This window comes from Streptopelia decaocto (genome assembly GCF_964273445.1).
Source record: "Streptopelia decaocto genome assembly, chromosome: 2".
Lineage (NCBI taxonomy): Eukaryota > Metazoa > Chordata > Aves > Columbiformes > Columbidae > Streptopelia > Streptopelia decaocto.
In genome coordinates this window covers 148343331-148371162 of record NC_138655.1, presented here as the reverse complement: position 1 = coordinate 148371162, position 27832 = coordinate 148343331, and the positions used below count along the sequence as shown (strand labels likewise).

Here is a 27832-nt window from a genome sequence, read left to right as displayed (position 1 = left end):
CGTCAAAAAAAGTTACAGGCCTGCAACACTATACAGGGACATAATAAGATAAAATGCAAGATTATTTCCACAGAAACCATAATTCCGGCAGACTACTGTGAACCACAAATGCAACAATATAAATATTACAAAACGTGTATTTATATGCAAGGGGCCTAAACTTCAGTTACTGCTGAGAATCCTCATTCTAGTGTCCTCTGTGTGCCTACGTGTTCACTTATGAGACTGTAATACGTCAGGGGGGTAATTTTGCCTCACACTGAACGCCGAAAGTGTTAGAATTTGCCCGTTTTTTTCACAGCACAGCTCCAGCAGGGACTACCTGACTCAGCTCACAAACTAGAGCCACAGCATCAAATTTCCCAACCCACTTAATTTGAAAGCCTGCCAAGATAGGTGAAAGACCTTATAAATATGTAAAGCAGGAAGTTCAAATTACACAGTGATGTAAATTCCCAGTGATTGATGCGCTTTTAAAAACAATAAAAATCCTCGAGAAAGTACAACGTTGGTAAATCTGCTTTACTACCCGTGATGTCTGGTGGTGCCCTACGGAGTTTAGACGATTGTACTTTTCGTGCGGATTTTATTTTGGATTTCTACCACTTCCTGGAGGCCAGGGGGAGGCACAGTGGGAGGAACCAAAAAACTCGGTGCCACAGCCATTTTGTTTGTGGGCAGCATGGTAGAATTCTGTCAGTCAGTATAAGGAGGGGTTTTTAAAACAGTATTTATGGAAAAACTATTCCTGCCATAACGGATGTATCTGTTGAATTTAGTGTTAATTTAGTTCTTTCATAAGGTAGGTATTTATATTTGTAAGTAAACGGAGTATTTGTTGGGATTCAAGCCTCCCCACTTTCCAGGAACCATGGATTTTGTTTCAGGCATGACTGGCCTTTCCAGGCGCTGGGAGCTGCTCAAGTGCGGCCGGGCTGGGCTGCCGGCCGGGGGCGAGCGGAGGGATGTGCCCATCGGCTCAAACTTGCTTCGGGGTCAGGAGGGGGGGCTGGGGCGGGGGGGAGGGAGGGAAAACGGCAAAGTCTCGGAATTATTTCCTCCAGCTGTCTTTCTTTATTAATTCTCCAGAGGCGGCTGCTCTTATTGAGGGGAGGGAATGGGGGGAGGGTGTGCGTGGAGCGAGCCGTAGTTTTGCAGTGTCACCGAAAACCAGCGCTAGACTTTGGTCCTGTGTGTTTCAAAGGCGGGTGTAAAATGGCACACTGCATTTTTCCAGGCGGCGGTAGCAGCGGCGGAGGGAGCGGGGGGGGCGGGGGGCGGCGGGGCCGCTGCCCGCGGAGCCCATCGCGCCGCCGCCGGCCCTGGCAAAGTTGTGGCCCCGGCGGTGCGGGGCTCCCCCGCCCCGGCTCCCCCCGGCATCGCCCGCAGACCCTCGGGGAAGCCGCCTCCTTCCTCACCCGGCCATCCTGGCGGGGGTGGCGGTGGGGAAGAGGATAAAAGAGAGAGGGAAAAAAAAAGTCTCACTTTTTGCATTTGCGAAATATTTTAAGGATGTTCGGGGAGCCCTTTGCAGCATGGAGGTGGCTGGTTGTAGGAGAGCGAGTATGCAGTCCATATTGTTACAGCCGTTCTGCAAGGACTGCCTTCTCCAAAGGTAAGTTTGTGATTTTAATCAAAAATATTACTTGCTGCGTTTTTTTTGGCGTGTATTAGTGCTGTGGAGGGTTTTCGTTGTGTTGATGAACAAAACGTAGCCTTGTATTTTTCTTTGCTTTCATCTCATGTGTATCCCACCCAACGATGCCTCCTTAATATCGACAATTACTGAAGTCAGTTTTGTTTCCTCTTTAAAATTTTATACACGCAAAGCTTAGCAGCAATTTAAGTTCAATATAAGAGCATAAAAACTCGTCTGTTTTCAAGATGGACTTGGTTTTTTTTGGTTCTGGCTTTTTGTTTGGGGGTTTTCTTTAGTGAGTAATAAACGGATCCAGGACCAAATATGTGACTGTCTTTGTAAATACAATGCATCTCTAATACATAAAGCAGCATATTACATTGCTGCTATATGGTCTGGTCGTGGCTAAAAGAGTTTACAATGCCATTTGTGATGGCTCTTGATGGATTACTTTGGTCTAAAGTACGGGAGAAAACTGCCCTTGGTATGGTGAAGGTGGAGATTGACATAACAGGGTTTAGATTAAGTTATGTCTCTTACTAAACAGTGACCTTTTAAATTTACAAATTAGCGCTCTTGTGGCAATTAGCTTAAAGCATTAGTTATATAAAGGTTCTTATTTCACCACACTTCATTTAGATGTCTTGGAAGGGGGGTTGGGGGGGGGAGAGGAGTTGAGTGTTTGGTTTGTTTGTTCTTTTTCCTTCAAGAAGGTACATTTGGGAGACATTTTGTAATTTTTGGCATTTTTCTGGGCGCATTTTTTTTTTTTTCAGACGGTGGGAGATCTTTTTTGTTTGGCTCGGCTGGGGGTTGGGGGCGCTGTGGGGCTCCGGAGCGGTTTGTGTCCCCGGCTCTGCCGGGGGAGGGGGCCGGGGGGAGACGGGAAGGTGGGGCACGGTCGGATCTATTGTATCTTTTCCTTTTCTCTGTATCAAAAGTAGCAGCAGATTAGTTAGAAAGACGATTAAAATGTATCTCTGAAAAACTGTAGTGTTGCATGAACTATGGCCCGGATCAGGCATGACCTCACCCTTTCGCTCGTTTGTGTAATGAAGCAGATTTTTTTTTTCGTCAATCCTGTACCTAGAGGCGAGTTTTTTTTCCAATAATGAGATTTTTCGGCCCCATCCCCAAAATTATTTTACAGTGGCCGCAGATGAAAGGCTTTTAAACGATTTTTGTGTACAATATGGAAGGCTTTGGTACACACTTATGGTGCAACTAGTCCATTGTTTGCTTGTTGTGAAGTTGAAGGTTATATTCACTGCTGGTTATTAAACCGTAAGGTCCCTCTTGCTTGTGTGTTTGCGTGTGTGAATTTCTTGTTGAGGTCTGTAGGAGTTTGGATTGGGCATGAAGGTGGGATTCTAAAGAAGGGAAAACCTAATGTAGTCCTTCAGGTTGTAACAGGATTCACCTGAGGTGGGTGGGTTTTTTCTTCCCTGTTGCTAACTGGAGCATGCGTTTTACATGTATTTATAAACATATATTAACGTGCATTGTTTTCTTTTGTTACAATCTACAGATCACCTCGATTCTAAGTGCAAATGTTTTAGAAGGCTTTCTGCTAACATCCATATTAGGTGGTTAAGAAAACAGAAGTGATTAATGTTCTAAGAAGATGGGTGGGAAGACATAGTCAAGCCTATGATCAGAGCATGCATTAGAAAACTCAACAGGTTCAGGAATACATTTAACAATAAATTTAACACATTTTTAAGGAATCAATATGCCTATTATTTTGAAGTGATATGAGGCTGACCATTTTAGAGACCTTTGCATCTCTTTTACATTTCAATGTCCTCATTATTTTCAAAGAAGAAATTTAACAAATAACAGACTGTTTGAAACAGCCTCTGAACCTCTCATGAGCAATTTAATCTTAAAAAAATGCATTTAGATTTTGTTTTTAAAGAAAGTTTGCTCATTGAGTTATTTAGTTTTATGGAAACTGATACAGAATTTCAAGTAGATCACTATAGTGGTGCCGCCTTTTTTTTTTTTTTAAGAAAGGTAAAATTTACTTCTTCAGTAGGTAAATATATCTTGTAACCTTCAAGAAAGAGACATCTATATCCAAGAGAGCGGTCAGCTTTCATCATCTCTCCTCTGTCAGACAAGGTCTGCTTTTATGAAGTCTTGGCTGGAGCACAGCGTCCTGTTGGCCTATGACAGTGCCATAAGACCATTACACCTTCAGTACTCTGGTACAATTCTTAGGTCTTGAGGACAAATTTCAAGATATGCGCCCTCTGAGAAAGTGTGGGTTTTGGGCATCTTCCATCTCTGAGACCTGATCACCAGGCCACAAGGTTGGCATTTTGGGTTATGCCAATGGAAGTAGAGCCAATTGCTGTTGAATATATTACAATAATTATAAATCTTAGCGAATCCCTGAGTTATGTTAATCTGAGTGATTCTGATATGACTTTCATTTTCTTCTTTACATCATATAGACCAATGTTCAGTTTGCTCATCCATGGACAACAGTACTGAGCAAATGATAAACTACTGAAGGTAATTCCATGCTTCTGGTCCTCTTGTCATCCTGGACTATGAAAGGGATGATTCTTTGTGACAGCAGCCTGTGCGTGCAGGCCATGAGTGAACTGATGGTGAGTGATCTTGCTGTTCTGAGGCAGCTTCTGGCTCACTGAAGTCAGCAAGAACATTAATGCTGAATGGAAACTTGCTTCACACTTGTTCTTCTTCCTCCCACTCCATTGGGGCTACTCTTTACCATTGGTTATGGTTTTGCCACTTCGATGCTGCATCTGCTGAAAGTGTCTGTTCTCACTCCTACCAAGTAGATGTAAGGTGAGAGAAATGCTGATGTTTTGCAATTCAGTGGTTTTCTCACTTCTCTCCTGCTTCCCTTTTGAGCCATGGTTGAACAAGAAATAGTTCCCCGCAGATGTGTTGCCAATAATAAGAACTGATTAAGACTTAGCATCCTCTCAAAGCTAAATAGCAACTGTTTTACCTCCTGCATCTTCTGCAGAAATGCCTGGAAGAGTAATTTCTGAGGGGTGTCTCTGTCTTGATTGTGTGTTTTCCCCACCCTGCTACTTCTGAAATGCCTGTCTATGGAATACCAGGACCTAAAACATAAGAAATTACTTTTTATCCTTTTTTCTTTGTGGATTTCTTAATTTTGTCCCCTATATATTACTCCCTTTCTAAAATGGAAAAAATAATATATTTTTCTCCTAATATAGTTTCCCTTTTACATAGAAACTCTATATAGACTCCATGCACTTTTCAAAGATATTTGGCTCTCCTGGATTAAAACTATTTGAAGTATAGCATCCTACTCTAAAACAATCTTTTCCAAGATCTTAATTCATCCTGACTGACCAAAATGTTCCGTGTGCCTTCATGGCATTCCTCCTACCAATATTCCTGTTATTATGTACTCAAGTAAGAGACACAGGGTAAAGATGTCTGTCTGTTTACAATTGTTATAAAAGTGCAGATGCCTAGATTCCAGACAGATTTAACCAGGTTCCAAAGTTAGCCACGAATAATGTGAAGACAGTTCCCCAGATGTGTGCTAGTTGTATGAAAGAGCATCATTTAGGACCCAGTTCAAATAAAGGCCATAACTCATGCTTAATTCACTTATATATCACTGTGTTCTCTGTTTTCCTATGGGTGATAACATATCTTGGCATCTGGAAATCCTGGCTGTTCCCTTTTGAGGGTTCTAAACTGTTCGTTGTTTCCTTCATTCAACACTCAACAAGGTTTCAGCATGGGGGGAAGGTATCTTTATGTTCTAAACCTTGTGACACAAAGTCTTGTTTCCTTCTCTTATTTCAAGATTCTGTTATCTGTAGTACTCTACATCAGCATCAAATTATAGCAACAAATACTTTTTTAAAAAACTTGCTTCAAGAGTCACCTGTTTCCCAGCTGTGAAGAAAGGATTATATATTTCTTGCTTGCTTCAGACTCCCATATTCTAGGAAGTTAGGTCCCTCCACACCTCTTCCAGACTGGTATTTTCATGGCTCTTCAGTGTTATGAAATAATCTGCTCTACCTCCTATATGCCAGAGGAAACTGCTATGGCTAGTGCATCTTTCTACCTTTTAGCATTCATTATATTTTTCCTCTTTTATCAAATAGCTCAAGAAGCTAATTCATGTTGTAGGGAAGAGGTCCAAATACTTGAGACAATCCTAGATTTTAAATGCTTTAGTAAATGTAGGGCTGAGGGAGGAATATCAGAGATTTGAAACAGAATTTCTATGTGAGCTCTCATGCACACCGAAGTATGCATTGGACACATATGACCACATACCAGTGGCTTCAGCTCCCACACACTTATTTAGATTCTTAGGTAAGTCATGTTTCCAGTATATCGCGTTACCCCTGGACTGTCCTTTGGCCCCAGGAGCAAGATAATATCAACACTACAAATTTCCTTGATAGGTTGTTTTGTTCATAACTTCCCTACTGATAGTAGCTAGAGCCTAAAATTGGTGGTGAGAATTTGATCCTTAAAGTAGGTATTCCAGTGCTTTAAAAGTATATACATTTGCTAAAATTTATTGTTTATGCCTGTCTCCCTGCATAAACAACAGAGAAAGATGGGAACTGCAAGTAACACATGAGTACTGGTCTTCACTAGTGTGCAGGGAGTTGAGATGCTGCTATGGAGGTCCCAGACAGTAAATGGAAAGTTGCTTGGAGGCACACAATACCATACAAAAGAAAAACAATAGTTAGGATGCCAAAGCCTATTGGTTTCAGTACCACTAAAACCAGTAAAAACTCTAAATGCTTCTGTAGCCTGTGGGAATCCAAACCTGAAGTAAGTGGTTTCAAATGGTGGGATACTGACTCTCCATCTTCTGTTGTTGAAGACAGTCTGGACCACTTTGGAGTGAAAAATGCTAGGGAAAGGGAAAAGGAGTTGTATTTTACAATGCGTTGAGTACTGGGGTTTCCAGAGGAACAGGAAAATAAGTGGATCTCATCCCTGCTCCCAGGGCTGTTTCACAGATTTTACTCAATGTTTAAAGTGGAGGAAGCCCCAGGAGCAGTGAGCAGAACCAAGGACTTGTTCCTCCCAGAGCAGTCCTCTTTTTGTCAGGTTCTATTTTGGTTTTTCTCTGGGACCTACACCTACAAGCTAGATAGGCAGGTAACAGCCTGTAAGGCGGTGTTAACTCATGCTGCAATGGATTAAGAGTAAACTGTACTTCTGAGGAAACTGGAATCACTGTTTCGTAAACATTTAATGTAGAACTTGCTTCACCTGACTTTAGATAGCTATTGTTAAATCTGTAATCCTAGTCACTGAAAACAAACAGGTCAAGTAAATTGTGTTTTTAAAGAACAAACAACAAAAAGACCCCAGCCCCTCCCCCCCCCCAAAAAAAAAAAAAAAAGGATTTCTGTTGTGAGATGAACCATAATTTAAACTTCATTGACTACCCTGATCGGATGTCCATTTGCCTAGTATGACTAGCTCAGATGTGGATGTCCTCACTTAATCAGATAAGTCCCACACCCCAGTGCTTGCTTATACTGACTTGTGCATGATTTAGGCACTGAAAAGTTAGGTCCCCTTCAGGGCTTTAAGAAACTCGCTAAATGTAAGCAAGACCACCCTGGCTTCACACGTGTGTGCAGCTTGAATATTCATTAACACAAATAAGAGTGAGTTTTCCATATTTGTTCAAACAGGCTAAAAGATCAGGTGACTCAGATCCAGGCCTTTCAGCATTACAGGCACCCCTGAGGTCCTGTATATGTTTACTAGGAACCTTGGTGCTGCCATAACCTGATGACTAAAAAGATTTCTTCAGAGAGCCCCTTCACCTCACTGCTTTTTCCATCTGTAATGCCAGGCATAGACAGGGCATGTTAAACTGATGAATTGGTTCAGAGGGTTTTTTTTTTATAGCATTTGAAATGAAATTTTATTTAATGCAGAGCAGTTATGTTATTTCTGATGATCTTAAACGTAACTATACGAGACAATATTGCGATATCTTTAGACATTGTGGTTGTGTATTTGCAGTTCAAGTGCCATGGTCAGCATTTTTTAAGGAGAAGCCATGCTGGATAATAGAGGTAGAAAAAACTTGTACCTGATGACTCCACATACACACATTCTTTTTGACCCATATCCATTTATAATCACATAAAGAATGAAGATCCTGTAAGAAAGTCTTCTGACTTCTTTGATCATCTTGGAAACAACTTCCCAGCTAAAAACTGGGTACTACAGGAATCTGTGGGACTTGGAGGCTCTAGCCAAGCACACTTGCAGATGAGTTACTTTAATGGGAGGAACTATCTTCCTTCCCATATTCTGTGTTCTCCCCCAATTTTTTTTTTTTTTTTTTTTTTTAAATTAGGTCATGGCCTTTTGTGCTAACACCCTTTTTGGGTTGCCTACCAATCAGATGAAATTCAGGAGACATGGCACTCATGGCCAGCCCCTGGCTTGTGCACAGGCCCGCATGTCAATGACAGTGGTCTGTCTACTCTTGGACAGATCAACAGAGTGCCAGGCAACACTGAAGCTAACATATCCTTTAATAAGGGAATGAGAATGGAGTGTCTGTATTGGAGAGGTGTGAGGGGATGAAAGCCTTAACTGCTGGTACTCTCTAAATTATTTGAGAAAACTGCTTTCCACTTGGTTGTGTTTCTTGGGTTGCCCTTACACCAGACTTGGGTATTTCACCAGGGAGGAGAAGAAAATGCCAGTGATATCACATCAGCTTGTGATTTCAGAGCCCACCTACATTAGATGCATAGAGAAAATAATATAATCTAACATGATTTCTCTTCTCTAAGCAACTTCATGTTTCTATCTAAACTAAAATACTTTCCCTCTCAACATCTGCCCAACTCTCACAAGGTTTTTTTGCATTCTCTAAATGTTGAAAAACCTCTGAAAAAGGTATTTTCTTCAGGTTAACTCTATCAGAGTTTTCCATTTTTATGCCCTGGTGCTATAATTTATATATATATATATGTGTGTGTGTGTGTGTGTGTGTATGTATATGTGTATATATATATATATCAAACCACTCAGATCAGTTCTGTATTCAAGTCTAGCCTCCTCTGCTGGATATATACATTCAAACTTAGTTCATTATCTTTCTTCACTAACACAAAACCAAACAAACCAACAAACCAAATGAACAAACAAAAACCAACCAAACAAAAAGTTATTAATTAGAACTTTCTGAAGTGTGTATATAAGTGTTTAGTTATCAATACGATTAATTCGTATCACAGAAGACAATATCTCTGTAACATTCTATCTTATGCTTTATTTAGAAGTATAAAACAAACGACAGTGTGTAGTGTAAAAGAATCCACATCTGAAGTCTATTTTTTTAATGTTCTTGCAAACTAATGACATCAGACTTTTGAAATCTAAGAGCTGAGTTATTTGTGGGGTTTTTTCCCTTTATTTGGAGAAATATATTTATTTTAGGTAAAGATGGTATAGCCTGTATTATATACTTCATAACACAATCCTATTAATTTGGTCTGGAATTCATGAGGTGGGTAGGTAGATACCACTTAGCTTTTTTTTTTTTTTTTTTTAAATATTTTAAAGAGAGCTTGACCACCTACCCTCCATCTAAACACACGCATTAGGAAATGCCTCTTCATTCCAAGAGGCAGGTATACTTTCCTGCACTGGAAGAATTCTGAAGCCTAGCTAATCCCTGTCTGGGTATAAATCAGTATTTTCATGGATTGCCTGGAACAAGCAGATATACTACTTTCATTCTGATTCAGGAAGTGCAGTTTAAAGCATTTGACGTTATAGAGTTGATATCAGACTAGAACTGCACATTGTTTAACATCAGCAATATAATTCTGAAGTTCTGTACATACTTGATCATACTATCCAGAAGCTCTGAAGCACTTGAAATGATTTTCTTAGCTTGACTTGCAAGATAGAAATCCTGTCTTGGGTGTGTAAGCTACCAAGTAAATTATTTATTTTAAAACCAAAGTTTAAAAACTTGGAGCATATGAGCTTATCTGGGTTGAATTTGCTATATATTTGCACATACATAGAAGCATGCAATTATCAGTATAGTAGTTAATGTTCTAAGTTTATGTAAAGGAACGTAGCTTGTCCCAGTATACTCCTTTATCCCTGGTTGGTGTGTGACCACTGCAGCAGCCTAAGGTTTATGTAGTGGTGGTAGTGGTGGGGTGGGTTTTTTGTTTGGTTGGTTGTATTGTAATGGTCGGTTGAAGGATCCAGGACAGAGTGCATCACCATGCCTACCCTCAAACCTATGTACAACCACAATTTCTCTACTTCTTTTCTACATTTTTAGCCCTCCAGCTTATGCTGTGCTGAGTATCAAAGTAATCTATACTTAGCCCTTTGATTAAGGAATCAGCAGTTGTGTTAGCAAGACAAGGTGCAGTGCTTTTATTTGGTTTGGGGTTTGTTGGTTGGCTGGAGTTTTGTTTGCCTTTTTTGTTTGTTTGTTCAGGTTTTTTTGTTTGTTGGTTTGTGTTTGGTTTGTTGTTTTTTTTTTTTTTTACAAGCTAAATCCTTTGCATTTCCAGCAACAAAAGGATAAGATTTTTGACCTTCTGCTAGATTTTCTACTGGAAATACATGATCATATGATTAACTTCACTTGACTCAGAAATTATTCGTGTGTTATAAGTGTGCAGTGCACCTAAGAGGTGGCTAGTCTGTCTGCCCAGATCAGGTTTTATTTACCATAGTACTTTAGACTAATTAGCATGAAAGAATAAATTGCGATTTTAATATTATTAATGTTTTGTATTTCAGAATACAAAAAGCTTTGAATAAAACTTTAAAAAAAACGCAGGCCACAAAGTCAGACTTTTTGATTTTTTTTTTTTTTGTGTTCCCCCCCCCAGTTTAAAAATAACCACAAACAAAACCTGACAACTTTGCAAGAAGTTTACATTTTATAACTTTGTCTGTCTTACTATGCTTTCCACAAAATAGTCTTTTTAGATTGACTTTTTGGATAAGATGACTAAAGCAAGAATTCGAAGTGTGTCCAGCATATTTTGGAGAGAATACATATTATGGAATGGAAGAATAAAGCAGAAATTCCTAAATCACTTATCTGTTAACCCTCACAATTCTTAGGATAACTATTCTGAATCCAGGAAAACTTAAACGGGGAAAGATATCTTTCAATACAGAAAAGTCTCAGCGTGAATTTTTTGTCTTTTTCCACTGCTGCATCTAACAGAATAACTGCTTCCACTGTTATGGGTTTTCCCTACACACATAAAAGCTTAAATTTCCTGAACAAGCTGTACAGAGGAAACTAATTCCTTCCTGAGACTACTAAAAAATCCCCAACAAACCCTTTCTTCTTTCAGATACATTTTTAGGCAAGAGAATGGTAAAATGGACTCCACCTGTACAGGTGATGTTGCGATATATGTTGAGTTTGTAAAATAACCATCCTAAGTCTTTAGTTTCTCTTGCAGTCTTTTTTCTCCTTCTATGGAAGCAACTGCCTCCACCATCTGTAAGAGCTGAGCTATAGCTGCAAAAGTAGCCATGTGGTAGTAGCTTTCGCTGCTCCTCTCCTTGCTTCATTTCTTCTCAGGAAGAGAGTTACTGACTAGTGGTTTTTCCCTCTCCTTTGGATATAGCTCAGTGGCACAACACCCCTCAGGTTCAGTTTCCCTGAGGATAATGGACTCTACTTTTGAATGTGTGGCTGACAACACATTCCCCAAGTAAGATTACACCATCAAATTGGCATCTAACTCCCTTCACTCACGTGGAAAAATGTTGCCTGTTATATATGTGCTTGAAACTATAAAACCCCACCCACACACAGTGATCAGTCTGAAAGAAAACAAATCCTTCACTTACAGACTAGTTAAGACACCAGTCTTGTTGGCAAAGGTTTTCAAATATAGCACGTGACAGTGTATTACTGTTTTGAGTGTGTATTGAATTGCATATACAGTTTTATCACTTTTAAACCCTTTTTGTGTGTTTTAGTATTCCAAACTACTGTGTTCTGTAGCCATCACAAACTGGATGGTGTGAAGGAAGAGGGCAGTGGCAGTAAGCTGTACCTAATGGAGGAACAGAACTTCTAACATGGGACTTTTCAAGTGGTTTTTCTTCTGGTTAATATAGTTGGGGTTTTTTGCTGAGTTGTTAGTGTATCTGATTGGATTCCCACTTGGTACTTGGTGCAGGTTCATAAGCAACTGTGCTGATACAAAGAAAGGGGAAGCACAGCTACAGGGGAGACAGTGAATAGCAGATCATAAAGTGGGACCGCAGTATCTTAAATCAACGTTGATAACAAAGGCAACATGGTACAAAGTGATGGTCTCATGTGAAGAGCCTGAGAAATGACAGCACTCTGGTTCATTTCAGCCTATCTTGTTTTTGTTAGCATTATCCAATGCAAAATAATGTTGTCTTGTGATTTCCTGCATGTAGTTTTAAAATGCGAAACCCATTGATCACATGGTAATTCCTTATGCAGTTTTAGGTATGGCCACTTGCAACAAAGTGTTCAAACTTCAGATTCTGTTGCAAGAAAGCCAGCTTCTGTGTTTCTGTTCTGAATGTTAAGGACGCAACTGATTTTGTAATGCTCCTTTACTGGTCATTTCTAGTAAGATACTGCTAATGAAAATAGCAATAATTGGTTTTATAGTCAAAAGATCACATGTTTATGTTTTGACACTTCTGAGAATCTTGTTTTACCAGGCTCTTATATATCCAAATTTAATTTTTAGGCAGCTTTGGAATCTAAAATGTATTGTTTTCCTACTAGCTGTTGAACAGAAATGGAAATGGGAGCTTAAATGCAGAACTATCCGTTCACTTCTCTGTTTGGTATTCTGCAGTATAAATTGGAATTACAAAAAAATGAAAGGTAACTAAAAGATTTGGCTATGCAGTACATGTACCTACCTGTTTGCTAGAGAAACAAATATTCCTATGTTACTTTCCCCTTGTTGAGACAAGAATTGAGGAAAAGATTTACTTAGTCACTCCTTTCAATTATGATTCAGAACTTTTAACAAGCTTTGTACCTATTGCATCTCAACCATGAACACCTAAACTAACAGACTATATCATACCATTCTTTGAGATGTCAAAGCTATGAAACACTAAATTATATGACAATAAAAATGGCAGAGGTTATCACAAAGGTGTTCTATACCAGTTTTGTAGTACGGTGTATGAACTCTTTAAATATGCTTGACAGTCCCATTATCTCTTTTAAAACTGGCAGCAGCAGCAAATAAGGTGCAATTCACTATGAATTACATCAGTCTGTTTATGGCTGAAATCTTCATGCTGTTAATATAATTTCTATAGGAGTTTACTTACTACATTTTACAAAATAATGAAAAACCTCTAGTGTCATATTTGCCTACATTTTTCTCATTTTAATCCAAACACCACGTAGCTCACTGAGATGATTTAAAATAACATAACTGTCTATATATAAGCAAACAAACAAGCAAAAAGCTGCGAAGCAAATCTGAACAGAAGCATCATTAGCATATATAAACCAAGAATATACATACAGAATCTGTAATAGCTTGCTACAGAACAAGAGTCACCTGTATCTTTCCAAATACCCCTAAGAGTAAGTAATTCTGGAAAGAAGCTCAAGTATCGTAACTTCATAATGTATCATTTTGTAATACTTGATTATTGAGGGGGGGAAGACCAGTGATATTTTTATCAGTTCAGATAGTGAGCATTTATGGAGCTAAAAGGTAAAAAACAGGTCAACAAAATTGCTACATAAATAAAAGATGAGTTATTGAACTCTACAATAGCAGAATCAGGGTGTAAAGTAGTCCCAGAGTGAGAAACATGAAAAATTGCAAATACTTACAGATCTGCAAGTTAGTGTATAGCTTAGTGTACTCAGCATATTCTTAGTTTATGAAAATACAATATTCTATATGTAAGAACTATTTTTAAATGGTTGGCAAATGAGAAACAAGTTTTACTTTTAATGTGCTCTACTTTTAATTGTCATCTGCTACAGTTTTAAGTAGGAACAATAAAAGTATGGGTAGAGAAAATGAACGTATGTAAGGAGATGAACATACTCAATTTCTAATCCCAGCTTGACTCTGGATTTCAGTGGATCATTATTTTGGAAGGGGTGGGGATGGGAAGGAAGAAAGTTTAATAAAACAAAAACCCCTCTTCCAATGAGGGTGGAGAGTAGAATGACATTACATATTCCCTGTTAATACTACTTACTGTTGTGGATATTTATTTTCTCAAATAAAGAGGCTTTCCTTAAAAGCCCAACAACAGAAAACTCATATATGCAGTATGAGCCTTTATATTGCACTTTATGTCACTGTTTAGCTCTTTTATTTTATACTTGCCTTTATATAATGTACTTAATTGGAGATAAACTCCTAATATTAAAAAGAAAAAAAAATAGACCAATAATATTTTAAAAAATGTTTTTAGAAGTTGAACAACTGAAATCCTTAAAATGTGGAGCTACTTGATTCCAGAAAGTGCCAAAAATGACACACAGTTTAATCTGTATACCTTTTATGCACAGTTATTCTGGGACAAGAACCAATGATTGATGTTAGAATGGGATACGAAACCCATGTTCAGAGGACTACAATTCACACAGAAAGAGACTTCTGAAAGTCTTTCTTTGCCTCAGAGAGGTTTTAAGCCACAAAACTAAATAAATACTCAAATTTGTAAAAACTTGTCAAATGGTACAGAGAACTTGCAAACCAGAATGACGAGTTAAGTTTGTGGGTTCCAGAAACCTGAGCAAGGTGATACCCCAAGAGACCCTTTCTGTAGTTGTAGGGGTCAAGTTGTTGGATCTTTGCTCTTAACGCTCAGCCTGAATTTAATACTTCTGAGTATATATTGAAATGGTTATATTTACCACCCAGTTATCTGATGTACAATTTTTTTTCAGGATAGTAAAGCCTTTTCTTTTAATTTTGAGATCATAGAAGAATGAAGCCTTAAAGAAATGCTTACAATGTTAAAGATCTAATTTCAGTGGTTTGTACCAAAAAAAGTACCACAGTTCAAAATGCCATTATTCATTACATTTCAGTTTTTAAAACAGACACATAGCACTTTGGTACAACAACTGAGTTAACTCTTGCTGATGTTTCACTGAGAGCTGGCAAAGAGTATTTTGGTCATCTTGCAAAGCATACAAATTTTAGATTAACTACTGTCCATAGTGCAGCACTGATATCTGCAAATGTAATGTGAGCTGTTTGGTAAATGCTACAAAATGTCAAAAGTTAAAATATATCTGCATAACCTAACTGAAAGGGAGGCAAAATAGAAACATCAGTCTGTTTACATTCTATACTTTTTCCTGTTACTGTTTTTGCAGAACAGAAATTAGGCTGATGTTGCATTATTTTCAAATACCGCAATTTCATCCTACTAGCAAATTAATTCAGGTAATTTTGAGGACTAATCAGCTTCTGGTACAAAATAAACACTATCTGTTTTATTGGCAAAACATTAAGAGCTGATGAGTCCAAGAGTTTCAGGCCAAAACTCTTTCTTAATGCATACTGTCCTCGTTGAATTCCAAATGTTATTGTCTGTTCTGCTTGTTCAGCACTTTCCTCAAGCCTGTGGTAGGGTTAGCAATGCAAAGGTCAATTAAGGATAAGTTTAAACTTGGATTTCCTTTCTGTATAGTTCAGAATATTTTCTATACTTTCCTTTTCATTATGTATAGTTTTTCTTTCAGCAGTGGAAGTGGGCAGTTATATTTAATGGCATTATTTTTTGCTTAGCTGCCAGATTTTTCATTTTCAGTTAGTGGTTTTGGTCAATCTATGATAGTGTACCTTTTTGTGTGTGTGATCACCTTATCTGTCTGCTGGGTGCATAAACTAAATTATTATTCGGTATTTGTGGAAAAATCTGTAGATGTTTTATGTGCAATTTATTTTAAGATTGTTTTAGTATTACTGTTTCTAGCTAGTGTGTGCTTTAAGTTTTAAAATTAGCATTAAAAGCAATCTGCATTTCTAACATTTGGTTCTGATGTAACTACAGAAATAAAAACTAATACAATGCTATTCCTTAGTTCACATCACCATCTTTAAAGTAAAAAAACAAACAACAACCCTGCCCTAAAGAAAAAAGTCTCCAAGACTCATTGTCCCCAGCATCTGTCTTCCAGTGCATTACCCATTTGTAATACAGATATTGCAATATTTCCTGTCCCAGAGAGGATGTGAAGCTAAATTACTTGCAGGTGAAACAGTTTGGGAGACTTATGGGGAAAGTCAGGCGTGCAAATAGTTGGCTTGAAGCGGCTGTTAACTGCATCTAGCAATATTTCATCCAGTGGCCAGGAGTTATTTAAGGTCGAAGATGGTGGTATTAAAGAGATGATGCTATTTAAAAAATTGCTTTTGCTTTTATAATAGGGGTATCAGATTGTTGAAATTACTAATCAAAATAAGGCTCTTGTAATGCTTTTGTTACATTTATGTTCTATTTCCTAAGAGTAATAAGTGATAAAGAACAAGGTCTATCCACTGATTCTTATACAACAGCAGAAGACAACACTTTGCTTTAAAAGTGGATACTTAGATTCAAACAAAATACAATTTTGTAGTACTTCGTCATTAAAATAAACACAACTTCAAGAAGGTGGAATTATTTATTATTTAACTAAAGAACTAGAATGGCATTACGACCCAGTGTGAGAACATAAGAAACACTTCACCTGCTCATGTATGTTACCTAGACAGCTCCAGCTGTGCCCGGGGAGAAATGGGTTTTGGCGGGTTTATGGCTGCGCTGTGTGACCTGGGGCGGCATGTGGAGATGTTATGGAAATTCTACATTTCCTATCGCTTGCTTGTAGCGCAATACTGCATCAATTTAATCAAATCATTGGGATGTAAATGAGCTTACCTAATGAGACGTGCTCAAATTAGTTCTATCCTTCGCCGGCAGTGAGCTCGCTTGAACGGATAACCGGTAACTGAAATCCAAGCAAGGGTTAAACTAGTTCACGTGTCTGCACTTCGCTACGGGACCAAGTTTCTTAAGCCTCAGAAAAACAGGCTGGAAACGTTGTTGTGGTGGTGCCGGATTCTCACAGTTCTTCATGTTTTCAGGGAGGTGCCTGTTTCTCCTTGATTTAGTACGAATGTGAACTCGGTTCCGCGATGCAGGGAGGGACGGATCCGGGCGGGCAGGTGCTGTTGAGGCTCGGCGGTGCCGCCGCGGGACGCCCGGGACAGGGGCCGCTGACCGCCCGCCGGGGCTCGGGCCGGGCCCTCAGCCGAGCGGCGCTCCCCGCTCCCCGGGCGGCCCTTCTTTATCCCCCGCAGTCGGAACCGGCCCCGGGCGCCGCTCCGGCCATTGCTTGGGGGGCGCGGCCGCGTTCGAGGGGAACAGAGCGGCCCCGCTGCCGCCCGCCCGGGCCGGAGTGAGTTCGGCGCTCGGGCTGGCGGTCCCTCGGTGCGGCGCCCAGCCGGCCCCCGAGTGACCGGAAAGGTCGGGGCCGGCGTTTTCCCGCTCTCCCCCGCTTCCCTTCCCGGGGTTTCCCGCAGGCTGTCAGGCAAAGGCGTTGCTCCTTCTGCCTCGGGGAGGTTGCCACTCGCGGTGGGGGGATTTGGGACGACCGGACCCCCCGTACCCCCACAGGAGCGGAGCGCGCCGTCCCCAGCGCAGCTCCGAGGCGGGCGAGCGGAGCGGGCCCGGTTGCGCAGAGAGAAAGGCTTCCCCGCTTGTCCCCCGCCCCACGCGAGACGGGGCCCCGCGGGGAGCGGCCCCGTCCCGCCGCGAGCGGTGCCCCGTGCCCGCTGCCCGGCCGCTCCGAGCCCTCCCGCGCTCCCGAGCCCGCGCTCCCGTGCCCGCGCTGCGCGCGCTCTCCCCCGGGCGGCGCTGTGCCCGCGCCCCTGCGCGATGCAGTGTGGGAATGGCTGTGGCGCTGGGGTTGGCTGAAAGAGGCGGCCAGTCGAGGTTTAATGTCCGCCATGTTGGCCGTGGCGTATTGAGCGGAGCCGGAGCGGCGGAGGAGAGAAGCCAGCGCCCAGCCCAGCCGCGCCAGCGGGCGCCGCCGGGCCCCGTGTCGGAGTGCGCCCCGCCCTGCCGGGGGAGCCCGGGTCCCTCCATGAGAGCGCTCGGCGGGATCCGGCTCTCAGCTCGGAGCGCTCTTGCTGTCGCCCCCCCCTCCCAAGCCGGAGCCGCCATCGCCGCCTAACATGAGCAAACTGTCGTTCCGGGCCCGGGCGCTGGACGCGTCCAAGCCGCTGCCCGTCTTCCGCTGCGAGGACCTGCCCGACTTGGCCGAATATGCCTCCATTAACCGGGCCGTGCCGCAGATGCCCACGGGCATGGAGAAGGAAGAGGAGTCGGTACGTGAGACCCCCCCCCCCCCTCGGCCGGGTCCCTCCATCCCCCCCGCAGCCGGGGCCCCCACCTTCGCCTCTGCGCAAGCACAAAATGGCCGCCATCTTCTCCCCGCTCTCCCCGCCCGCCGGGAGGGGGGGGGACGCCGCGGGAGGGAAGGTGCCGAGCCCGGCGGCCCCTGACCGCACCTGCCCCCAGCGCTTCCCTGCGGTCCCCTCTTCCCCCAGCCCGCGCCCCGCGGTAGCTGGCGGCCGTTCGCCGGGGCCCCGAAAGGCACAAAGGGGGTCACGTGATACCGCGGGCGACCGCCATTTTGTCTCTTGGTTCTTGGGCCGGGCCTTGTGCGGCAGCGGCGGGGAGACGCGCCTCGGCGGCGCCGTGCCCGCTCTGCCCCACCGGGTGGCGCTGCCGAGCCGGCCGCCGCCGCAGGGGGCGCTCGGAAGTTGTGGCTGTCGGCGCGGGAGCGCGCGCCGGCCCGGGCCGCCCTCGTGGGGCAGCGGGGAGTAACGGCCGGGCCGGGCGGGGAGCGGCGCTCGGGGCCCCGCGCGCCGGCCGTTGTCCGCGTCCCCGCGCACGTGCTGGGGCGGCGCGTGCCTCCTGCGCGGGCTCGCCCCGAGCCGGCTCGCGCGCTGGGCCGGACCGGGCCGCTCCGGCCCGAACTTGTCGCTGCGGCACTGGTGTGATTGTTACTTGTGCCCGGCATAGACACTGGGAGGGTTTCTGCTTTAGGTTTGTTTGAAAGCGCTGGAAGTGCGGAGACAGGCGTGATGTACGTAAAATTGTGATATTCACCACATGGGAATACACAAGTCAGTACTGAAATAGTACTCAAAGAAAGAAAATCCGAGTTTGGAGGCCAAAAGTCTGTCGCTTCCCCTCTCAGTGATGAATGAAACTTAAACCTTTTCGAACTTCAAGATCATTTGATCAGTAACTCAACACGTTCCAAGATAGGGGTATAACATTCAGCAGCTGTTATTGCTGAGGACCCCTACTGAGGTGGGTTGTTATTTTCAGTGTTTGCAGATCTTTAATCATTTCTTTAGTACAGTCAGTGTTCCACATTTATGTATTAAGCACAGCAAATAGGAGAGAACTATAGAAGTACAGTTCTGTAAACAGGTTTTAAAATTTAGTGATAAGAACAATTGTGACAATGTCATAGTTTTGAGTTTTGCTAGCTGTCAGGCTGCCATTGTCCTTCAAACGTGACAGACTGTGAAGTTCCTGTTTGTATATCCAGATGTAGCAAACTTGAGAGTTACTTCCTTAAAACTTCAAATATGCATTATCTTCTTTAAATGTAGCCTCTTTGTAGCTCTACTGCTCTAAGTTAACTGATTATGTGAATTTTTATGAAATGTCCTCAGGCTGAATGGTTTCTGGAAAGCAGTAGTCTTTGCACGTGAGCAGTAGTCTTTGCATGTTGTTGGCACCAATCAGTAGCGGACTCTCTGAAGCTTTTCTAGAGTAACTGCCTACCATTTTAACATAATTCAATATTTCCAAGTCCTGTGTAAGTTGTAAGCTACTTCAAGCATCCACTAAAATATATATTGGTGGGGGGTTTTAAATTGTTTTATTTGAGTGGGTTTTAATATTTGTGAAGGTGCTCAAAACTTTAGCATGGTATCCATTTAGTAGTAGTATCTAAGCAGTATGTAGCTATGGTTAGGTGCTTGTGTTTCTTTTGATGCGGTAGTTGTATTCTGAATTGATAACTAGGTTCTGAATATGAGAGCAAATATCTTGATTTGCACTTATACCAGAATTGTAAGTTTTATGTTTTGCTATGATGCTTGCTTGCAGAGTTTGTTTCTCAGTTTGAGTAAGTGTGCATACATGCATTTATTTATGTAGACATTTCAGGTTGCTATCTCTCTCTTTCACTGTTTGCCTGGCAGTTACAAGTCCTCAGGCTAGAAAATTACATGAGGTAGCTAAATAGCCCCCATAAAGCCAGAGATCTATGTCCTAGCTAAGGAAAAGTAGTCATGGGCAAGGGGAAGTTTTTAAACGGTAATTATAAGATTTGTTTCTGTGGTTAATGTGATGCTTTTATTTACTAAATCTAGCTTTGAGGGTTAAACTTAAGTGCTGTAGATAGAAGTAGACACTTTCCACAGTTCAAGTTTCCTTATGCTTTTGTTTTAAATATGTGTGTGCACACAAACACACATCTCCAAGAGAACTTTGCTTGCCATCAGTAAACAGAAGTGTCTTCCTTAATCCTTTTTGGATCTTCTTGCATAAAATAGTTGATGTTAAACTCTTCTCCCTTCTTCTTTCCACAAACTTACTAAATTTCCTTCCTTCCCTATTGTTGCCCCAAAAAGCTTTCTCTTCAGTTTTATGTTGGTGGTGAAGAGGCGTGATGGTTGGCTAAAGTTATAACCTGCTATGTTCTGTTTCTCAAACTTCATGCCATGCAGAATTTTGGAAGGTTGGAAGTTGTTTGTATTATATAGCAGTTGAAGACTTGAGTCAGAGGGGTTTTTTACCCTGAATACTTAGGAAAATAGTAGGTATTTTCTATTATCTCTTTCTTTACAAACAGATGGTAGGGTGTCCATAAGAATCTGTGGGGTCTAGTGTGAACAGGCATTTATAACTATTCTATAAATAAAATTCTGACATTGCCTTGAGTTTTGCATAAATGTAATTTTAAATGAACACGTATTTGGAATTAAGAGCTCTTCTCTTGACTGAGTAACTTTCCCTAGGGAAAAATGCAATCAAGCATCAAGTCACAAGATATTTAAATGACTAATAAGTATTTTGATACACAAAAAGGAATCTATTTTGCTTTGCTTTCATCTTTTTCCCTTCCTGTTCCTATGAAGAATAAATAGGAAAAATAATACATCTTCATTATTACAACTGGAAGCTTCAGTTGAGCAGTGATGTTCTGTAAGAGTCTTGTGAAGGAGAAACAGCCTTGAAAACTTGATCTGAGTTCTAAAATATGCAACCAATAAAAGGGATATAGTAAGTGTTTAAAAAGAAGTGGCAACTAAGGGCCTTAAAGTGATGCCAGTTTTGTTAATGAGTACCCCTTTCTGCTTAGTAAGTCATAACTTCAGTTAGAGGTTTTGCTTGGAGATAAAAGACTATACTAAAAAGTTCTTTGGCACACGGACAGTGGTACTTGAAGTTATCAACTGATACTGTGTTCTGACAGTTGGTTTAGCTCCAAGTTTCTAGGGTAAACACATTGCGGCTGTGGCCAAGTCCCTTGCTAAATCTAAGAAACTAAAAACTATCAGGAGACGTGTATCTCTGAAAAAGAAAGAAAAGAAAAAGTCTTCAAAATGTAATGACTCTTGTTATGCAACACTGAACGTCCCCTGTATTATCTCGGAATCCTGGTTTTGAGCAAAAACATGACCTTACTGCTCTAATTTTGAGAATGGAACAGCAGACTACTGTTAATAATATAGCAATGCAGATTTGGCTCATAAGTCTATTTGATTCATAACTGACTGAATAAAGAAGTAGCTGGATCAGATTTGTTTATCCTTTGTGAAGGTGTTTATTTGTGTTGCCTCTTGTTTTGTGGTTTTTGAGAGGGGTGTTGCTTTAACTGGAAATTCAGATTCTGGACTGAAAGGAGACAGCTGGAAGGGCAGAGCAGATGTAACTTCAGTTATTTGAGAATGCTTTACTGAAAAAATAAGACAAACTGAAGCTTTCTGAACATGTTCAGTAACTTTATGTTTTAGAAAGAAACCATGCAGAGCGTTAAGGTCATCTGAGGTTCGACGGCCTCCAACCAAACCAAGGAAAATAGACTTGTTTTTGCTGGGTTTTTCTGAAAGGGAGATGGGACATGCGCTGCCTAGATACTCTTAGTTAAAACCCAGAAACTTAGGAGGCTTTTGAGATTTTGCAGGTTGTTTTTTTTTGTTTTTTTTTTTTTTTTGTTTTTTTTTTAATCTTGTGGGAAACTACTGAGAATATAGTTTGTTGGTTTTGTTTCTTTTTAGGAGTTTAAAAAAAAAAATAAAAACAAAGCCATGTGTTTGAAGCATCTCATATCCACATTTGTAAGACATATTTAGAAAGTATGGACTTGGTAGTTGAAGCAGTGCCTCAACAAAGATCGGTGTGTGTGTGAACACAAATGCTTTTAATTAAATGCCCTAGTATACATCAGATAAATTAATTATCTAAATAGGAAAATATGGCAATGTTGATGTCTCCAGTTAATAACAGTCCTATGGGTGTGAGAATTAGCATGGGTTTGAGGTTGTGGGTTTGTTGTTTTGTTTTTTTTTTCTTGAGTGAGTTTATCTTGATGTAAATGCTGATATTACTATGATCGTACTAAGGTTTTGAATATTACATTTTCATTTAGTCTTGTGTATGTTCGAGTTTGTATATGTCAGGTAAACTTTTCTAAATCCTCGTGTCTCTGTCCTTGGTGTTGATGCAGGGGAGAGAGTATCAAGGAATGATAACTTCTCTTGCTTTATTTTATTACTCTCTTAACTCACTCTCTAACTAAACTCGTGGTTAATCTTTGCCCTCATCTTAACTCCGGAGTAGCAGCTTTCTTGACCTAGTAGATTTCTGCCAGACTTGTGCACTTTGGTGAGTTCTTCTTAAGGTTCAGAGTTGAAAATGCAAGCTTGCTGTCTAATTTTAGTTAGTGTTGCTAGTAGCAGGTAGAACAATTAAGCACCTGGAGTCTGAAATCATAAGCTGTACAGCTATTCATTCAGTTCAGTGTATGTGTTATAATGTAACTAACAAGTTGCACAGAAGGTGGAATTAAGTCTGTGCAATTGTCATCTGTAGATGCTGTCGTATTGTTACCTGGTGTTTGAGCAAACTGTTGAAATAGTTTTGAATGTGCTTTTATTTTCCTTAAATCCATAGCTGTGGTTATCCTCCCTTCCTTGGCTTAGGGGATATCTAAGAAAAGCTTATTTGGTAAAATTTCGTTACTGGACGTAATTTTTTTTTTCCCTAACACCAGCATGGCCTGTCAGTATTTGCTAGATGCTGTAATGACCTGATGATGATAACCTAATATTCATTCGGATGCTTTAGAACACTTAAAACCTGTTCTCTAATAGGTTCTGTCTTAATTTAGCAAAGCACTGTTGGGTTAATTTCCCATTTACCCAGTTTGGGTAGGTTCAAGGATCACATTCTCTCCATAAACTGCCTTGAACGCAACTACCACGGATATCTTCCAAGCAATATCTGCATGGAGGACATGCCTTTCTCCTCCCATATCCATACTGGAGGCATTGGGAGGTTACTATATCCAGATTCTCTTGCTACTGTAACAGCTGGTTTTACCTTATCAAGGAAAAATGCTGGTAGGGAATGTACAAGAAGGAACCCATATCTCACCATTTAAGCTGTGATGAGTTTAAAAATATGTAGTGTATAGCTGAGGTGTAGCAGTTAGTGTATGAATGATCTTTAATTACATACATACTCAAATTTCAGTAAAGGTCCCATAATCCTTTTCATTACATTCTTGCTAGCCTAAGAAACTGCATTCTGTGTATGTGTTTTCACGAAAGTACATATTTTCTTCTAATGAAACAACTATGTACATGGTGTCTAAGTACTCTTAAAATAACCACTACCTCGCTGATGCAAGATTTACTGATATTCAGTGTTTTAGGACCTTGTAGGGGCAGTCATAATTGTATGAATGTGAAATAGAAACATACTGTTAACTGGATCACCAGTTTCAAGTCTGGATTTTTTTTCTTTGCTGTAGAGTTAAGAAACTCCCTATAAAGTTTTTAGCTTGCTAACAGAAGAGAATCCTCCCCATCGCCACCCCTCTCACCCCTAGTTGTAGAAGTTGGGTATAATCTTAAATCAGATGAACTGAACTCCTTTAGTGGTCTTAGAGCAGGAGAGCTGAAAATTAAAGGATCTTGAAGTAAATGGGGAGGGTAGAGGTGGGATTTTTTTGCGTACTTTGATTCAGAAGTCCTACAGAGTGACAGAGTTTTGCTTCCTGTTTATATCATGTTCTCCTTTGTCCAGCTATTCTGCTCACATAGGAGGCATTAATTTTATGTAGCAGTCTAATCTTTTTTGCACTTAATTTTAAACACACTTAACTCAGATTCCTAAATACATGTTTGATAATTTCATAGGAGTGGAACAGAGAAACAAGGTTTTGTTGAATTTTTGTCTGAAGCAGCAGTCTATGAATACAGCTCAGAGCTGGAAGAGATTTTTCTATGAGCTCATAATAATGGTCTTAATTTTACCTTCTAGTTTGGTATTGAGCTTAGTAACTAACTTCAGATGATATACCTGTGTGACAATGAGATCATTAGCCTCAGTTTTTTAAAAGAAAAAAACATGACAGCTCACTGCAAAGAGGAGCAAACTTCAAGTTAAGAGTCATACCAGTTCATGCTCATGTCAAAATATTCAGGGGTTAAGAAGTGCTTGTTTTCTTTCCCTCTCCCTGTGCCCAGCTCTCACTATTCAATAATAGTTGCAGATTACTGGGTATTTCACCTTTAGTTACCTAAAAGCTTTTTGTTCATTGTATTTCATGTTGGAAGGTGTCCTGTGTACCTGAATGTTCATGGAAGTTAGATAGTCTGGCTGATGGTGAACAGTAGCTTCTATGGTGAGCAATTTATGCACTGTCTCTGGCACCCTACAGAAACAGGTTAATTCTGTGATATGAAGCTGACCTGTACCAATGGTGGTTTTCTTTTGAGGTCAGGGGGATGGTGGTGGCATAGACTTCTATTACAGATTGGTGGCATTTATTTGAGGCTGGAATGAGATTGCCCGTCCCAGTTTGAAATGAGAAGGAGGAAAATTTACTCCACCTGGGTCCAAGAAGTATAGATTATGCCTGTGGGATTTGACAATTTCCTGTAAGCCAGCAGTTCTGTGTAAAAGTTCAGGAATCATGATAGATGTCCTGTGTTATGCCACGGAGAAATAATGCACTAGCTTGCAGTTGTGAGCAGGGGACTGCCATGAAGGCGGTTTGAGAATGTGATATTAGTTCTCTATATGGTATCAGTTAAACATGCAGTAATGGTGTATGTGTATGTCATGCTCTAAAGCACTGTTGAAAATACTAAGGTTTCAGAAAATAGAAGAGTTGGTGGTCATCAGGGCCTTATGCAGTTCAGAGTTATCTTCAGGAGGTCCCAATTATCTTTTTAAATGATGGAGGATGTGAATTAGCAAACTCACTTTTGAAGAATTTAAAGTCATTGTTCTAGGGGAAGTTCTTTTTCTAATTTGTTTATCATCTGTATGAGTTACATATGTATATAAAAGCAATTTAATTCCTCCTAAAAAAGCTATTCCAGAAAAGCTAAGTGTAGACCAGCTGAAGGAGTTAGTTTGATGTATGCATAATCGAATTATTTTTAACCTTTTCTTGATTTCCCAGTAATTATACAAACAGAAGGCATGTAACAGCAATGGCTTTATGTGTAACAGAGTGAACTACAGTGAGACCAATTGTTCATGTTCAGACTTAAGATTAAAAAAAAGGCTAGACTTACTTAGTACTCTCTTATTTACAATGAGGATGGTTAACCATTGGAAGAGACTAAAAATCTCAAATTATTTACCTTATGACTGAGGAAAAAACACCCACAAAAATGATTTTGTTAGCATTATTCTTAATAGCACAAGAAGAGTAATACAACTGGCAGGGTTTTGGAGTTAAAGGAGAGGAACTTATGTCAGGGTAAACTGTAAGTCATTTTAAGGCCAGGCTTGTGTGGAAAGGCTCTACCTCCCAAGAATTTTCACAGCCTTTCTTAAGGAGGAGCCCCATAAGGGTTTTCAGATTTATCCATCATATAATGGATTTCAGCAAAGGATCGGCTATTAATTGTATGCATTGAAGTATTAATAACATTAATAAGGGGAAGGGACAATAATTTAGTAACTGTAGTGTTTGGGGATTAGGGTGACATGGCTTTATTTTCATTTTAATAGCTAATATCCTGTATTAGATGCCAGTGAAACTTGAATTGTGCACAGGAACTTGCTAATATTAATTTGTTTCAGGTGGGGAAAAAGTGCGACATTTCTGTATTTCAGCATCAATTTGTAGGGTATTCAATGTAAATTTTGAGTACTTTTAAGTTAATACAATACTTTTTGAAGTAAGTGTGTATGTGCGAGTCTGCTCTGCTAGAACAGGATACTGTAGTCTGCTTGTCTTATGTATATGTATTAAGTTGGTTTTTTTCTGCTTCATTTCTACTTGTAAGAGGAAAAACTAGCTTTAATGTCAAGGAATGCATCAAGTGAGTAATGCATCAAAATAAAAATGCCGGCTGCTGCTTTTGTATCTGTATATATCCTCTTTCTGTTTAATGACCCTTTACATACACTCTGTTCTCCCTTCCACCGGTGTATGCATATTCTTTGTATTCAGCTGTATGTACATTCAAGGACTAACCCTGTTCTGGGAGGATCTTTCTGGTTAAACAAATATGTAAAGGTTAATTGCAAGAATTGAGGATGGAATAAAAGTTTGAAAACTTCCTGGTCTGTCAGCCTCTTCAAGCACAGGTAGTTTGAGTGAGAGAGGAAACTATCCTCTTCAGGTTCAAGTACCGCTCTTTAAGATTTGTTTCCTTTAAATTTAATCAGGAGTTAAGAAATTAATGCTTTTTGAATTGGAACCTTTCAAGAGGGTGTCATTGGAAAGGATTGCTTTCCCACTTCTGTTTATATTCATACCTTTATACCAATTTCATTACTTCAAGGTTGTTCCTTCCTAGTTGTAAATAGAAATTAAATAGAGATCTTGTAGTCTGCCTGGAAGACTTACTAAGCTTACATTTAAGGAGAGAGATTTGTAGTAAAGGCCACCTGATGTATACGTTGCATGCTACTGTCACTTTTCTGTTATAATTTGAAGGGCTGTAGTCTTCAGATTTTTCACTGATCAGCTGTCCAGCTCACAGCATGGCTGCTAGGAAGGCGTTAGCATGGAAAGTTGAATTTTGCATAGGCTTCTGTTTCCAGCTTTTCAAAACTCAAGGATTTTGTGCAAGGCTGTGTTGTTATGAAAATGTAATGATTGTGGGTTAGATGCAGAACCTGTTTTGGAAAGGGAAGAAGGGTGCAAGTTGCTTTGCCAAACTGAATCAATCTCTAGTGAGTCTCACCTGAAGTGCTGTTCTCAGCATGGGTATGGAAGTGCTTGACATAACTTGATTTGTTTAATCTTCTCCATTATCATTCTCCATGCTAGTTTGTCGGTATAGTACGTGACATCTTCCAGGCATTTTCCAAGATCGTTATTTGAAATGTGCTGTTGTCTTGTGTTTTTAAATTCTCTGGTTTTGTTCTCTTTCTTAAGTTTCTTTAAACACTGTTGATAAAATTGTATTCCTGGTTTCCCCTGTGCCTTTATGTTTTTGCATAAGAAATGCAGCTTTTAACTGTGTGGTAAATCTACATTCCCCACCCCCAATCCTCTATTAGTATTTCAGCACTGTATGTCCTCTGTGCCTTTTTCATATTTGATTTTTCTCACTACTTGAAGTACAAGAAAAACCATTCTGAAAAGGGTAGCAGGAAATAGGACCTGCCTTCAGGAAGATGATTTTACAGTATTGTGATCTGATTTATATTTACAATTCAGTAACCTAGATATATCTCAGAAAAGAGCTGGATTTAAAGCAACAGGGTGGTTTTATTGAAAAGTTTATGAGTAAGGCTACAGGTAAGAGCCAACTTGAGTTTGAACCCTGCACAATTTTTGTGTTTCATACGGTTACTGGAATCCTTTAAGTGGGTTACTCCCATAAAACTGGGGGATCA

At 40.5% G+C, this 27832-nt stretch overlaps 2 protein-coding genes across 24 annotated transcripts in view; one reads left to right on the top strand and one right to left on the bottom strand.

Moving 5' to 3' along the window:
- The window catches only part of LOC309435708 (uncharacterized protein), a gene marked incomplete at its 5' end in the record, with an annotated part of 63717 nt that extends 46063 nt beyond the window's left edge, over nucleotides 1–17654 (bottom strand). For 15 of the 17 annotated variants that reach the window (XM_082044320.1, XM_082044333.1, XM_082044329.1 and 12 more), the window contains one exon: nucleotides 16583–17654. In XM_082044320.1, coding sequence (XP_081900446.1) covers nucleotides 16992–17654 — 663 coding nt within the window. In that variant the 3' untranslated portion in view covers nucleotides 16583–16991. The remainder of the gene's footprint in view (nucleotides 1–16582) is intronic. The other 2 variants (XM_082044327.1, XM_082044328.1) reach the window with 1 other exon arrangement.
- EPC1 (enhancer of polycomb homolog 1) overlaps nucleotides 665–27832 on the top strand; it is a 68848-nt gene continuing 41680 nt past the window's right edge. Inside the window, exons 1-2 of one of the 7 annotated variants that reach the window (XM_082044317.1) lie at nucleotides 665–802; nucleotides 1512–1615. Coding sequence is in view for 4 of the 7 variants with exons in the window: in XM_082044313.1 (XP_081900439.1) it covers nucleotides 17881–18033 (153 nt within the window). In the remaining 3 variants the exon portion in view is untranslated. Of the gene's footprint in view, nucleotides 803–1511; nucleotides 1616–17601; nucleotides 18034–27832 lie in introns of those variants that run through there. The other 6 variants (XR_014183215.1, XR_014183216.1, XM_082044313.1 and 3 more) reach the window with 6 other exon arrangements.